Source organism: Echiichthys vipera, assembly GCF_963691815.1.
Source record: "Echiichthys vipera genome assembly, chromosome: 8".
Lineage (NCBI taxonomy): Eukaryota > Metazoa > Chordata > Actinopteri > Perciformes > Trachinidae > Echiichthys > Echiichthys vipera.
The window spans coordinates 22160551-22174253 of record NC_139833.1 but is presented as its reverse complement, the minus strand read 5'-3'; the positions used below and the strand labels follow the sequence as shown (position 1 = coordinate 22174253).

At 39.7% G+C, this 13703-nt stretch overlaps 1 protein-coding gene across 2 annotated transcripts in view; it reads right to left on the bottom strand.

Moving 5' to 3' along the window:
* cdkal1 (CDK5 regulatory subunit associated protein 1-like 1) overlaps positions 1 to 13703 on the bottom strand; it is a 336709-nt gene that overhangs the window by 208536 nt on the left and 114470 nt on the right. For both annotated transcript variants that reach the window (XM_083918841.1, XM_083918840.1), the window contains exon 8: positions 5305 to 5408. In XM_083918841.1, the coding sequence (XP_083774967.1) occupies positions 5305 to 5408 (104 nt within the window). The remainder of the gene's footprint in view (positions 1 to 5304; positions 5409 to 13703) is intronic.

The window sequence follows — 13703 nt, the reverse complement described above, 5'->3', positions numbered from 1 at the left end:
TAAGGGAAAAAAGCACCAGCTGGCAGGTATAGAGATGAAAGCAATACTGGGGATATGAGGTTTCAGTTGTGTTGTCATTATGCCAACACTCACTAGAGCCCAAAATTCAAGCTGTGTCGCAATGGCTAAGACGCATGGTGCACACTAATGCAGTTTGTCATGTGGGAGTGATAGCAGTGTGTCTGTATCTATGAAGCGCAGTGTCTTGTTTTAGACAGGGCCATTTCAAAAGCACCCCACTGACGGTTTAAAATGACAAGAAGACAGCCACAGTGGGGGTTTGAGGACCACAACAAAAATAGTCTCTCTCGTACACAGCCTTGTAACCTTGCTCTGTCTGACTGGCCCCCTGTCTCTTGTCACATTTCTCAGGCAGCCAACACAGGATATCTGCAGGTTTCAGAGGTTAAAGCCTTTTTTAAAGAGGCTTTGAATGCTGCCTTGAAAGTGAGAGGATAAAACAACCAATTTCCAATCAAATGCACACAATATAATTAGGGGTGGAACGGTTTATTAAAAAAATCCTTCCCGTTCGGTACGTTTATCACGGTTCGGTACACGTGTGTACCGTTCGGTTTTTAGGTGCAACGTAGCGTAAGTCTTCATGACCGCTGTCCTTTCTAGTATCTCAGCGCGACGTCTCAGCGCCTCAAATCCCAGCATGCTGGGAGACTTGCTCCACGCGCGTGTGCCAGCCAGTAGTTTGTGGACTTTTGAAGCCTTGAGTTTGACTTTTTGCCATCCTGGTTTTCACCATTAGCTCTAGGTGTTGGCGCAGTTTGCTGCAGTGACGGAGCTGGTTTAAAGTTGGCGGTTTGCCTTTTTATCCTTACCAGCTAACATTATCTTCGTAAGCAAAGTGCAACCTGATCCAGAGATAAATAAATTTTCAACTTTAATTAAGTGAAAATGCACTGTGAGAGGGTCAGAGTCCTGAGACATTAACACAGACAACACCTGAAATAAATTCACAGCTATTTTAAGGAACACATTGCTATGGATATTCATTACTTAACCTCTATCCTAAGCATGGTCAGTCATATTTTCTATTTTACTAAATGGGACCATAATTTACAAAATTAACATTGTGTTGTATTGAAGAAGACTTGGAAATAGCAGTTGAGACCATAAACTCATTAGGAAAATGTTTACTTAGGTTATAAATCAAGTATGAAGTAGGGTCATTTTCTCATTGACTTTTATACAATCAGACTTGTTTTCACAATGCGTGGAGTTGCCCCCTGCTGGACATTAGAAAAAATGCAGGTTGAAGGCACTTCCACATTGGCTTCTCTTTTCAGACCTGAAAGATATGCCCATTGTTATAATACAATCTGTGCATCAGACACATCTCATGAGGCACGTACAGTTTGATTCATATTTATATCTGAGTATTTGTCAGAGCAAGTCCCCAGTCTTGGCTTGGCTAGGCTAGGATTGGTCACACATCATTATCCATCATCACATGACCACTGAGAGCAGGATTTACAGTCAGAGGTTTTTGCAGGCTGCCCATCATCAGCAGGCCTCATATCAGTCAACCATCAGTTCAGTTAATGCACTGACAATGGGACAGATTTGGGTATAATTTGGACAGCTACCAGCTAATAACCAATTTATATGTTTTCTAAATCAACAGAGTGTAATTATGACATACAGACAGGAATGAGAAGTTTAAATTTAAAAGACTAGAGTAAAGTGAGGAGGAGAACAGTCATTGGTATGTTGGCAGACAGGTGGTGGATGTACTCACCCAATGGAGATGATGATAGGCTCACAATATTTATTAAATAGTTCTCTCCTTCTGGCTGTTTCACACACACCTAAAGATACACACTTCTGTGCCAACACACACCCACACTCAATCACTGTTTCCGAGCATGTCTCTGTCACACACAAAGCTATGCTTATGTACCCCCTCATTCCCCACCCATACACTCACACACACACACACAACCTTGTCATTTGCTATGACATCCCCAGCCTCCATTACCTGCATACATTAACAAACCTCTCTGATGTTAAAAATTATACATTCATACATTTGAATAATTCAGATTATTTTAAAAGCTGTACACTCACTCACTCACTTTCTCTTCTTTCCAGATGGAAAGAGAGCTATTTACCTCAAATCGCATTTGAGTAAATCCCATAAATCCTTTCAAAGTTCCCTGGGATAAACCAATCAAATACCCCCAATGCGGGCTGACTGGCCAATCAAAATTAGCATTCATACTTGCAGCCTTTTTTATTCAAAAGACATTAAATAGCAAATCAAATTGCAGGGTCTATTTGTGAGGCTCAATTTGTTTGAGATAAGAAAAAGGTGGCTAATAGAGTGAGAGTGAGAGAGAAAGAGGGGCATTGCCTCAGTACCGTAATATAATTCCAAACCTAACAAAAATGTTTGATGAAGTAAACAGCAAACCTTTGGTTCACAAATGTGGCAGTTGATTCTATTTGTTCAACAGAAGAGAAATATATTATATGTGACAGACAGAATAAACATTAGATGGCCAAAGGGTGCAGACGCCCAGTTAGTCCTGAGATGAAACCTGCTTATCACACTAACCAGTGTATATGTGTGTGTGTGTGAGAGAGAGAGAGAGAGAGAGAGAGAGAGAGAGAGAAACAATTACAAGAACCACTAAAGCTGTGGGTCTGTTTCTGTTGGCAACTAGACATACATGGTGCTAAACATGTAATAAGCATGGGAAATCATTTCTGTGCATGACTGACGCTACAAAGGGCTGGAACTGACGAGCAAAAACAAAACATTTTAAAAGTTTATTAATTTAACCTTTTTTTACTACTAGATAGTGAAACCTCATCTGTCTCCCTTCTGTCCGTAAATCATGACAGGCGGTATCCTTCAGCTTCCTCTTTCTCTGTTTTGAAAACAACAGCTAACCGTTTCTGACACTCATGTTTCCTGCGTTTTAACGGATTACTCACGCACACACAAACACACACCCTTTATATCTGATCTCCAAACTGCAGTTCCTGCTTCATGTTTGGCAACTATTAATGTCAAGTCTATTAAAAGTTTGCACGAACATGCAATTTGTTTGAGTACATGATGGTATAACTTGGATTTAAAGCGATACTTTGACTTTTTTAAATCCAGCTCTGTGTCATTACTGTGTGTGTTGATTTATGGAGTGGAAATCCAAGCAGAACAGAGCATAGGAGGTCCGAAATCCGCCGGACAGCATTCATCTGCACACACTGCTATGACACAGCGCTTGATCATGAGAGTGATATATATCTAACTGATTCATTCACAGATTAATTTATTAATTAAAATCATATTGTCTATGATCATTATTGAGGCTATAAACGAATTTCACATCAATGAGCATTTTTGAAGATAATAAAGACAGCACCCAAATTTCTACATTACAGGACAGTTATAGAGGTACTGCGACAAGGCACAGTTTCCACAAAATGTGGACTGCAACTTCTTTCAAACATGTGTAGAGGGAATGTTTATCTTATAGTCGAAAATTGAAAGGCTGACAGAGAAAGCCGTGAGGCCTGTGTGATTATTCTGCAATGAGCGTATATCGTTGTGAAGCAAAAATGTTAATTGGTACAGTAATTAGTAACTTAAGTTATCAGATAAATAGTAGCGGAGTAAAAAGTAGAATATTTCCCACTGAATTGTAGTGGAGTAGAAGTACAAAGTATCATGAAAAGAAAATACTCAGCAGCCTCAAAGTTGTACCATTACCATCTATGCTTCAAATTATACTGTGATAACATTTTTTTAGAACATACAGCCCCAGTATCTTCCCCCTGCACTGTAACCTACATGTAACATGTGTGTACACACACACACACGTACCAACATACCAAAGTTCAAGCAGCTGGTGAGTTTGCCCTTGACTGCCTACCCCCTGGGCACCGCAGTGGCATGGATGCAGCTGTTTTAAAGAGTTCTGGGTGGGATTTAGAAAGCTGTGTCCTTGTCAAGAGTATAATTCTTGTTTTTCATTACCCAGATAGAAACTTAGTCTATGTTCAGACCGACAATAGTAAAGCTTAAAAAAAATCCAGGCCTTAATCATGAGTCACTGGGACCAATGTTGTCATTGTGGGTGCTGCCAGCAGAGAACTCCAGTTGAACTTTGCTATTACTATAGCACAATCAACCATCCTACAGCAACACATGCAGCACCTACATCTTTTAATTCTCAATACTAGATTTGTTTTTCATTTTGGCACCTGTATTAACACTGCCCCATGGCCCCAACAACAAAGAAGCTATGAGTCACACATATCGCGACTTGAAAGGTTTTTATGAAATTGTCAATGTGTCAGTGGTGTGTTCTTCTGCCAGCATGAAATCTCTGGACATCTTAATCCAGAGTGCCTGCTGACTCAAAGTATTGCCTTTAGAAGTTCAGAAAATAAAACCTAAAAATCAAGCCTTTGTCAAAGCCATAAGGTGAATTTGCTACTGTAGCATCTCCCATTAAAAGGCTACTGCTCATCACCTAGCAGTATTTTTTTCATTAAGTAGGAGTTCCCTAAAGCACATGTCATGATCAAATTTCAGGTTGAACTACAATGAAATTTGTAAAAGAACAACTAAATGTTAACAGGATGAGACAAATGACCTTAGCTTGTTGCCCACTGCTCACGTCACAAAGACCCCAAGCACAGCATTTGACATGAATTAGGAGGTTTGTAATCCAGTGGAGAGAAGAGATGGGGAGATGATGTCAGTGGGATGGATCTGAATTCTATTTCATGTGCTTATTTGCGTATTCAGTTTTAGTGTGTGCTTATACTGGTGTAGTACACGGACTTTGGATTCAACACCAGACAAATATTCAACATTGATTAACATTGATATTGATTAAAAAAAGGCACAAAAGGATAATATATTATCTATAATAAATGCTCTTGAAGTGAGATTTCTGTTATCAATGTGTAGACTTGACCTTGACTGACCTGCCTGGGGCTCTAACAGAGGCATGGCCTGCTGTGTGATTAGGGATTCTGGGAGTCTGCTCTTAAGGAACAGATGCCAGGAGACAGCAGCTGTTCATCTGGCATCGTCTCTGCTAGATCCTAGTTATCACATATCAGCACCTTCAATTGTCCAATAGCAGCGCTTCCTGCTCCAGCAATAAATCAAGAATATTAATCTGTAGACATTCAGTGACCCTTATTGTCATTTAAGTTCATCTTTTTTGAAAGAAGATTTTGAAAGGATCCAGCATGTAAACACCATAATTCAAAGCCATGATGTGATTGTGTGTGTCTGTGGTTGTGAGAGAGGGATTAAGTACTCACCTTGGAAAGACTGTCTAGCTCTCTCGACTAGCTCCTCAATGGGATAGCTGGCCAGGTCTCCTCTGGCATGCTTAGTCTTACAGTAGGTACAGGCATTCAGACACCTAGACAGAAAGAAACAGAGAGATGATATGACAAGGCGACAGGGATGGATTCAGAGAGCAGCATTCTTCAAACATTATTTATGTACCATGGGTGAGAAGCCATGGATAATATACAGTATAAAACTGAGCACAAATTGAGCAGAAATTGAAAACTATTTGCACTGTATTTTGTGTTGCACGCTAAGGCTGAGTCCTGCATGGGTCCAGTTTTGCAAACCTGCACTCTCCTGTACCCACAAAGCTCAGTACCAAAACTAACCTGTTCAATCATCTCATAGTCAAATCCAAACAGACTTTCTATATCATTTCTATAGCAATGTCGAAACACCAGTGTGCGAACTGCATTACAGCAACAGTTTACGTCATTTGGCAACGATTTACGTTCTGACCTTTGCACAGTGTGTTCGTTAATAATTTGGCACTAAAGTTGAATATAAAATGACAAGACACTCTTTATTTCATTTGTCAAGTATTAAAATGACACAGGAGTATACAAAAATAGGCTTTACCATGTGGTTATTTCATATGGATTATTTATTTATTGAATTACCAGGAATCGTGCTATATCCTGTGTATTAACACTATCAAGATATGAAATGATCCTTATCAGGATTCATACATTGTAGATCATTTGAATATAACATCTAAAAATGTATCAATCCAGCCATTAACAGCAGTGTCACTTCAATCAACAGAACAGTGGAGATGGGGTATTGAGGAGCACATGGTTGAGGCACAGATAGATGGGAGTGGCTTTTTAATGTTTTAATAGAATCTATTCATGTGCACTTTCCCAACAGAGCAGATGCCGGAGAAGAAAGCAGGGAGTCAAAACTGTCCTTTCTCTCCTAAATTGTTTATAAGGACTCCAGCTAGCTCCAAAATAACCGTGGACAGCTGCGATGCAAGCAGTGGAAAAAAATAGACTCAACGCATTGTTTTGTTTTACAGAACGTAGAGCTTGATTCAAATTGACCGTGAAAGGAAGGGAGGAGGACTATGAAGCAGACAAATTTAAATAAGAAACAAATCAAATGGAAAAAAAATAAATACTGTGTCACACGATATCCAGAAGCATGGCATGGTGTAAACTCTCAGGGAGTCTTTGTTCAGGATGAAGGGGGCTTTTCTTCTAGAAGGAGGTCCACTGTTAAAAGTCCCTTTGTATTTACTCCATCAGGGTTTCATTTCTGACCTCCAATTTGTCATACTCGGTTAAAAATATACACAGTTGTTACCACAGTAGTTTCTTTTCACTCACTGTTTCACTGTGGGCTTAAAATGTTGGTAACAGCTCTAGTCAGTTGGATAAACATGCTGTTGGGTGAACATGAGTTACACACAAATTAGTGAAGTTAGTTTTCACTAGAACCCCAAAACCGATTACTGACTTGTCAGATAGTTTGTTACACAGAACAATCTGAGAAGACCTCATTGGAAACTGTTTGGAAGAGCAGGTGCTTTAAACCTCTATACCTGGCAAGTGCCTAGATGAACTATCTGTCTTTCATGGCAGTCAGTTTGAAGAAGAGCAAAAACATCTTTTTAACAAAAGCCTTCAGCGTAATGCTCTTCTCTCAATAAAGGAAAAACTCACAGGTTCTGATAAAGCGGATGCTATTTTGGGGGCGCCTGATGGCTCAGTGGTTAGAGCTGGCGCCCAATATATAGAGGCTAGACGTCCTTGACGCAGTGGCGTTTTCCACTCGTGGCGCTTTGCTGCATGCCCCCCCACCCTCTTCAAAAGCTGTCCCTATTAAAATAAAGACATCAAAAGACCCTGAAAAAACGGATGCTAATTTAGCATCTAAGCTAACCTTTTGAGCAGTCGCCTCTCATGTCGCTGTCACTCCCTGCTCAGGCTCCCCATACCCCCTCAACTTCCAATAGCTCCTCACAGTCTGCTGATTGGCCAGTTGACTTCTAGCCAAAACACAAATGCATTACTTGGAGCCTGACCAGAGGGATTTTCATGTGACATGTGAATGCAATTCTCACGTGATCTTGTGTTATTGTGAGACTTTGCGGCTGTGCAAGATAACCAAACTGAGCAAACTGTGACTAACATTGGACCACAGGCCAGATACTCAAAGAAAACAAGATGACAATCTATTAAGACAGCATCACTAATGCAAGCTTTTGACACAGAATAAAAATAAAAAGCTCCAGTTCCTCTTTAAAGTGTCACAGTGTTCATAGTGCAACGACAAAAATGCCTTACTAATGATTCATAACCATCAAATGCTGTGATGTAAAGCAGTGAGTATGAGACTATGAAATCAGACTGTTGAAGATAACAAGCGTAAACCCTGTATCTGTCCGTGACAGACTCAGGGAGAAATAACAGGGATTTCCCAGAAGCTCGAGACAAACAGCACAGGGCTATGGTAATAAACTATCAGTGTATCCTCAGAGTTTCACTACAAACTGAATGAATTCTGGAAGCCACTCTGGGGGGAAAAAATGGTGACAAAACAGATGGAGTTCAGAAAATAATTTCAGAGGTTCATAGACAATGTTGTAAAGTCCACATACACGTTAATGTTAAAGTTTCATTTAAAATGTTTTTATCAAAGGAAAGAAAGTAACTTGAGAAAACTCTTCTACTATTGGTTCACATTTAGACACTTGTATGTATTCAAACCAGTAAGATACTAAATGTCACCACTGCAGTCCTCTATTGCAGCTGGGGCTGCACAACTGACTAAAATTGTTATTCCAAGTATTTTTCATCAAGCTTATCGATCACGATTATTCGTTGATTTTATATTTCTATTTCACATATATATAAACAGAGCACTGCTTTCTTTTACATGTTTTGCTACATTCCTGCTAATGTACAAATATTTGCATCAAAATTAAACTTAAAATAAGGTCTTCACCTAAATTCAGTGAAAAAATTGCACCCAAAAGAGACTAGCTCTCTGCCTTCTGCTCCAGGCATTTAATTTTCATTTTGCCCATCTACTCTCAGCCGTATATTTGGACTGCAGACTGGTGGCTGGTTGTTAGTTTAGGAAGCGCTTCATTTCATATGCAGCAGAGTTTTCTATGAGGGGAGAATTTTAAGTTAGCTACTGAGCAGATTAATTACCACAAACCTGACAAAGCAGCAATACAAGAGGGTCCAAGGATATTCACTTTGTGTTAACTGTGAAAGACATTTATACAGTAAGTATAATATCTTTAAAAATGCAAGGAGCATTTTTAATGTCACTATGGAAAAAAACAGAAAAACAAAAGAGAATACAGCTATCTATCCATCTACCCATCCATCTCTCCCACTCAGGGTATTGCTTATCGGAGTTGAGGGCACTAAAGATGGCAGCTAGGTCACAGGACCTAGCTGTGGAGAAAACACAGACAGATGGGGCCCTGCATGTGCATGTGAACACACACACACACTCAGACACACACCACCAGGGGGTCTATCCATCTTAATGTGATCAGGCCCAGCTGAGTGGATCACACCAACATTAATCTCAAGAGACAGTCAGTGGCCTGCTAGGGTGTGTGTGTTTGTGTCAATTACTGTATGTGTGCGTTCATGTGCCTGTGTGAGTGCACTGCTGCTGAACATTTGTCCAGTATCAAAACAATGCATTAGCAGTTTCGACCTCTCCATCAGCCAAAACAGACTGCGACAACAAGTCAGCACCGTCAAGCTGACAGACTAAAGGAGTAGTGCTGCCACCCTCTATGACTGACAGACACACCTTGAGTTAATTCTGAAGTCATTTTATTACTGTTCATTTTTTTAACTTCCACCAAGCAACAAGGATGAGTTTTAAAGAGCTGATGAAATTACACAGTAATTCCACGTTTATAAAAATTAGGCAGTTTAACAAAAACAGCAACATCAGCAGCACGCCAGTGGTGTAAGGGAGAAATACTTGTAGAATAAAAAACTAAAAATAGATGCACCTTATCAAGGAGGATACATTCATCCTTTCCCTCCTTTGTTTTTGTCCTCTCCACCTTCTGTTTTGTCCCAGTTAATTAAACCACAGAGGTAACTGTTGTACCTGACAACAGTGTAGTTCATCAATGTGCTACAATGAGAGAGGCTACCTCCCCAGTGTGTGTATGTGTGTGTGTATAAGAGAGAGAGACCATTGTGTGGTTGCAGCCTTGAAAAGGTAACAAAGAAAGGAAAGCCCTGAGGTTCCTCTATACATTTGTAAACCTCCCTCAACACGCACACGCAAACGCACACACACACACACACACACTATAGTTCCCTTTGGAGAGGCTCCCTTGTGCAGCATCTGATAGACAGAGAGCGGGAGAAAGTTGAGCAGGAGAGGGTTTTCTCAGTGATAAGCATTTAGGCTTTACGCATTAATTAGAAAGCTGCTCTATGCATAAACAAATTTGCCTGTGTGTGTGTGTTCATTGGGTTTCATATTGTACGGCTTTAAATGTGTAATTATGAAAACAAAGCTAAAACTGTGAGGGGAAGTCTGAGCACTTTGCAAATTGTAAAGTAAGATTATTAATCGCACTTATTGTTGCAACTGGGAGAGGGGTGGAGCGGGTATATTAGCAAACAAAATCTTAAAACGGCTATTATATGAGTGAACAAAGCCTCAAGCCTGTAAGTTTACTGTTAATGTCATCTCAAAGTCAAAGTGGAGGTTGCAAAATAATGTGGAGTCAACGAACAAAGAATGCTGACACAATGGACTAGAGAACTATTAGGAGCAATGAATAGATGATAATTTGTTATTCAGAGAAAGGTTGGCAGCCAAACCCTGTTTACCCTTGATGCACAGAAAGAGATGGCTGTGTTCAAGTTACATGGAAACTCTGCATGTACACCAATGAGCTTGTGCAACTCTGATAAAGACAATATTCCTAATACCTCATATCTTAATAGGGGCTCTATAGCTTCATAGGTCGTTGTAGAGCTTGGCCTTCCTGGATCACTTTTTAAGCAAACAAATATTTTGTTTATTAAAGAGGTACTTAGCTCTGGAACGGTTCCGCAAGGACTTCCATGGTTCATATGAACACAATGTGGGGATTGCCATGACACAAACCTGGATTAAAATGGGTCCCTTCAAGTCCCTTCAAGTAAAGACATTGCTGCAGCAGTAAGAAAGAAAAAGTAAAGTAAGTAAACCTTGTGAGGAACCAGAGCAAAAATTACTGATACAGTCAAACCAAGATTATAAGTATTAATTTTATCTGTGTAATTATTTAAGAATATGAATGGTGGCGATATGGTACATCATTGTTTCTTACTCTGTTTCTAGAGTGTTAAGCCCAAAAGTCACAGTTCATCATTCATTTTTCTATCTTGATTAGAACATCGTAAAATATGATGACAGATATTCAAAGCTTCATTTAAAAATCTAGATAGAAGCTTCAAAGTAGGGCTCTAGTCTATGATCTAAAATGTATATCACAATATAATTTGAAGCATAGACGTCATGGTATTATATCACATATTATTATTTCTATATAAATGCTTCCAAATTACTGTACCTAAGTACTACAAATTTGAGGATCATGTTTTTTACTTGGGTTTTTTCTTTTCATGCTACTTTATACTTCTTCTCCACTACAATTCAGTGGGAAATATTCTACTTTTTACTCCACTACCTTTATATGCTAAGTTACTGGTAAACACACAGGGTTCACAATGACAGTTGACAGATTTGCCGGTTTTCTATGTCAACCTTGCGATTTTAAATAGAAAGTAGAAGGAGACATTGTGGTGGGGATTGAACCATGGATTTAACCAATTGCAAGAAAAACATGCGATTCTTTTATATTTCAAAACAGCTCGGCTTCAGCCCCCCGCGACCCCGACAGGGACAAGCGGTTGAAGATATATGAATGAAAAGGAAAGCGCACTGCAGAGCCGAAGTCATCTCCTCGGTTAGTGGCTACCCTCGATAAATTGCATTAAATCAAACAAGGTATCAGATGATTAACATTTTGGTATGGTTGTTCTAGGTGACAAAGGTTATCCTCTGACGGGATACCTAATAACCATGCTGGCAAACCCCGCTACAGAGCAGGAGCGCAGGTTCAGCAGTGCGCACACACGCACCACAGTGGAGCGCTGCTTCGGGTTGACTGCCTCCGTTATTCTTTTCCATACAGCGTTTTTATGGGCCCCTTTTATTCCACTCTTAAGACTGCCAAAAAGCACAACTTTATTTTGCTCCATCTCGGATGTCAGGATGTCGATCTGTGTGTCGGAAAAGTTTCTTTTCTAACCTGCGTTTCTTCTCTCCGTGTTTGACCTCAGTGGGCGAGGCCTCCGAAACAGGAATATTTAAGGGCGTAACGTGTTAATGACGATCGAATTCAGCCGCCACATTTATCAAGGACCGCTCATTCGTACGCTGAGATTGGTCAGATACGATTGTTTCATAAATCACACGTGGGTCCTTTCCTACGACCAATTCTGCGCTCAGATCTGCGCCCGTTTTCACGCAAGATTGATAAATGAGGGCCATTGTGTGGTTTGGTTACGTCAGAGCTGCTCTGCCGGTTACACGGTAGGTAGAGTCAAAATTCATACCGCAGCACGTTGTGTCATTACATGATGGGTCCTGCAAGATTCCCGAATCAGACATGTGATAGACGCCTTATCATATCATTACAAATAAACATACAAACTGTGTTTTATTACACAAAAGAAAAACACAATGTTTTTAAAAAACACATTTTAAAATGACCGCAGAACACTGTAGCTGAACCACATAAAATCTTGCTAATGGTTTTAGAGTTATAATTTTTTTGTGCATTTTTACAGTGGATGGCCCATTGACTAGTGAATGGCCCATTGACTAGTGAGAAGTTGATGCAGACAACAAAACTCAACAAAAGGGGTTAACTGGAATCTGAAGCCTTTTACAGTAAACAGTTGAAGTATCAGTGAGAACACTGTTGACTTGTCCTCTGTCCTGCCAATAAATAGCTCTGTTCGGACTGAGAAATAAATAACGTTCTCTCACCATTATCTCACAAGTTGTTTTTGCATTTCTGTTTGTGTTGGAAATGTGTGTGTGTATGAGCGTGTTTCTTTTCATCTGTGAATAGAACAGTGTGTATGTGTGTGTGTGTGTGTGTGTGTGTGTGTGTGTGTGTGTGTGTGTGTGTGTGTGTGTGTGTGTGTGTGTGTGTGTGTGTGTCCTAATGCAGCTGTGGCCCGTTCCTCTGTGTTCAATCCAGTCTGTGTCTGACCTCTTCAATTCTGTTATTTAGTCTCGTGTTACTAGTGCTGCACACTGAAACAGCTCTGTGTTTGTGTTTTTTTTACAAAATGTGTCACATGTTGACCTTATATTTCTTTAACTACTACAGCAGCCTTACTTGTTTTGACTGGAGAGAGACAGCACGTGCATGTGTGTGTGAAACCAGAAGCCTATGTCTACATAGGAACTGTGAGTGTTTCCTAACTTATTGTTTTGTCTGTAGACAGACCTTGAGACTGTTTGTGCTCGATCAGTCAGCCCATTGTTACTGAACAAGAACGTTATGAAGTTTGTTTATTTACACACATACTGATAAAGTTAGAGGTGGGAAAAAATCAGTTCTTAGATGCATCAGGATTCTCTCTTGAAAGATTATGACTGGATGCAGAAAAGTTAATAATTTTATATTTTAACTTAAAATTTATTTAGTTTGTTGATCCTGCTGTGTACTATAAATGAGCGCAAGCTTATGTTTCTGCATTTACACCCCTAATGCAATTTGTGTCTAACTTAACTAAAAACAAAATTCATCTTTTTTTAATCATGGATCATTACAAATGTGCTAAGCAAGTCACAGGGAGAAAAAATAAATCATGTACAGAAATAAAACATTTGGTTGAATCAAGATACATTGATAATCATTTTATAATCAAATTATGAGAGATCCACCCTTCTTTTATTGTGTAACTAATGAAATCCCTTGTTGTCAACCAGTCTTGTTTTTTCCAGTTGTGTAAAATCTCTGTGATATAATTCACTGGTTGGTTGGAGGGGTGACCCCGAATAGTTGATTCGCTCCGAGGAGCCTGATTCGACTGCCAATCTCATAGTCGAATCCTCACAAAATGTGGTTATGAAACACATTATTCCAATCTTGCTCCGGGGGTGCTGAATGTCTGATTTTACATTTAGATGCTTGGTTTCTCCCAATAAACCATGATAAATAGCCGATTTGCGTATAAATATAAGCCTTTTAATAAATACTGTTGCTAAAAATGTGAAATATGCTTTAGATCTATCTCCTTTGTGTGCGGGAATAACCCCCTCCCCCTCTTAGACTAAGTTGTACTATCCAGGATCC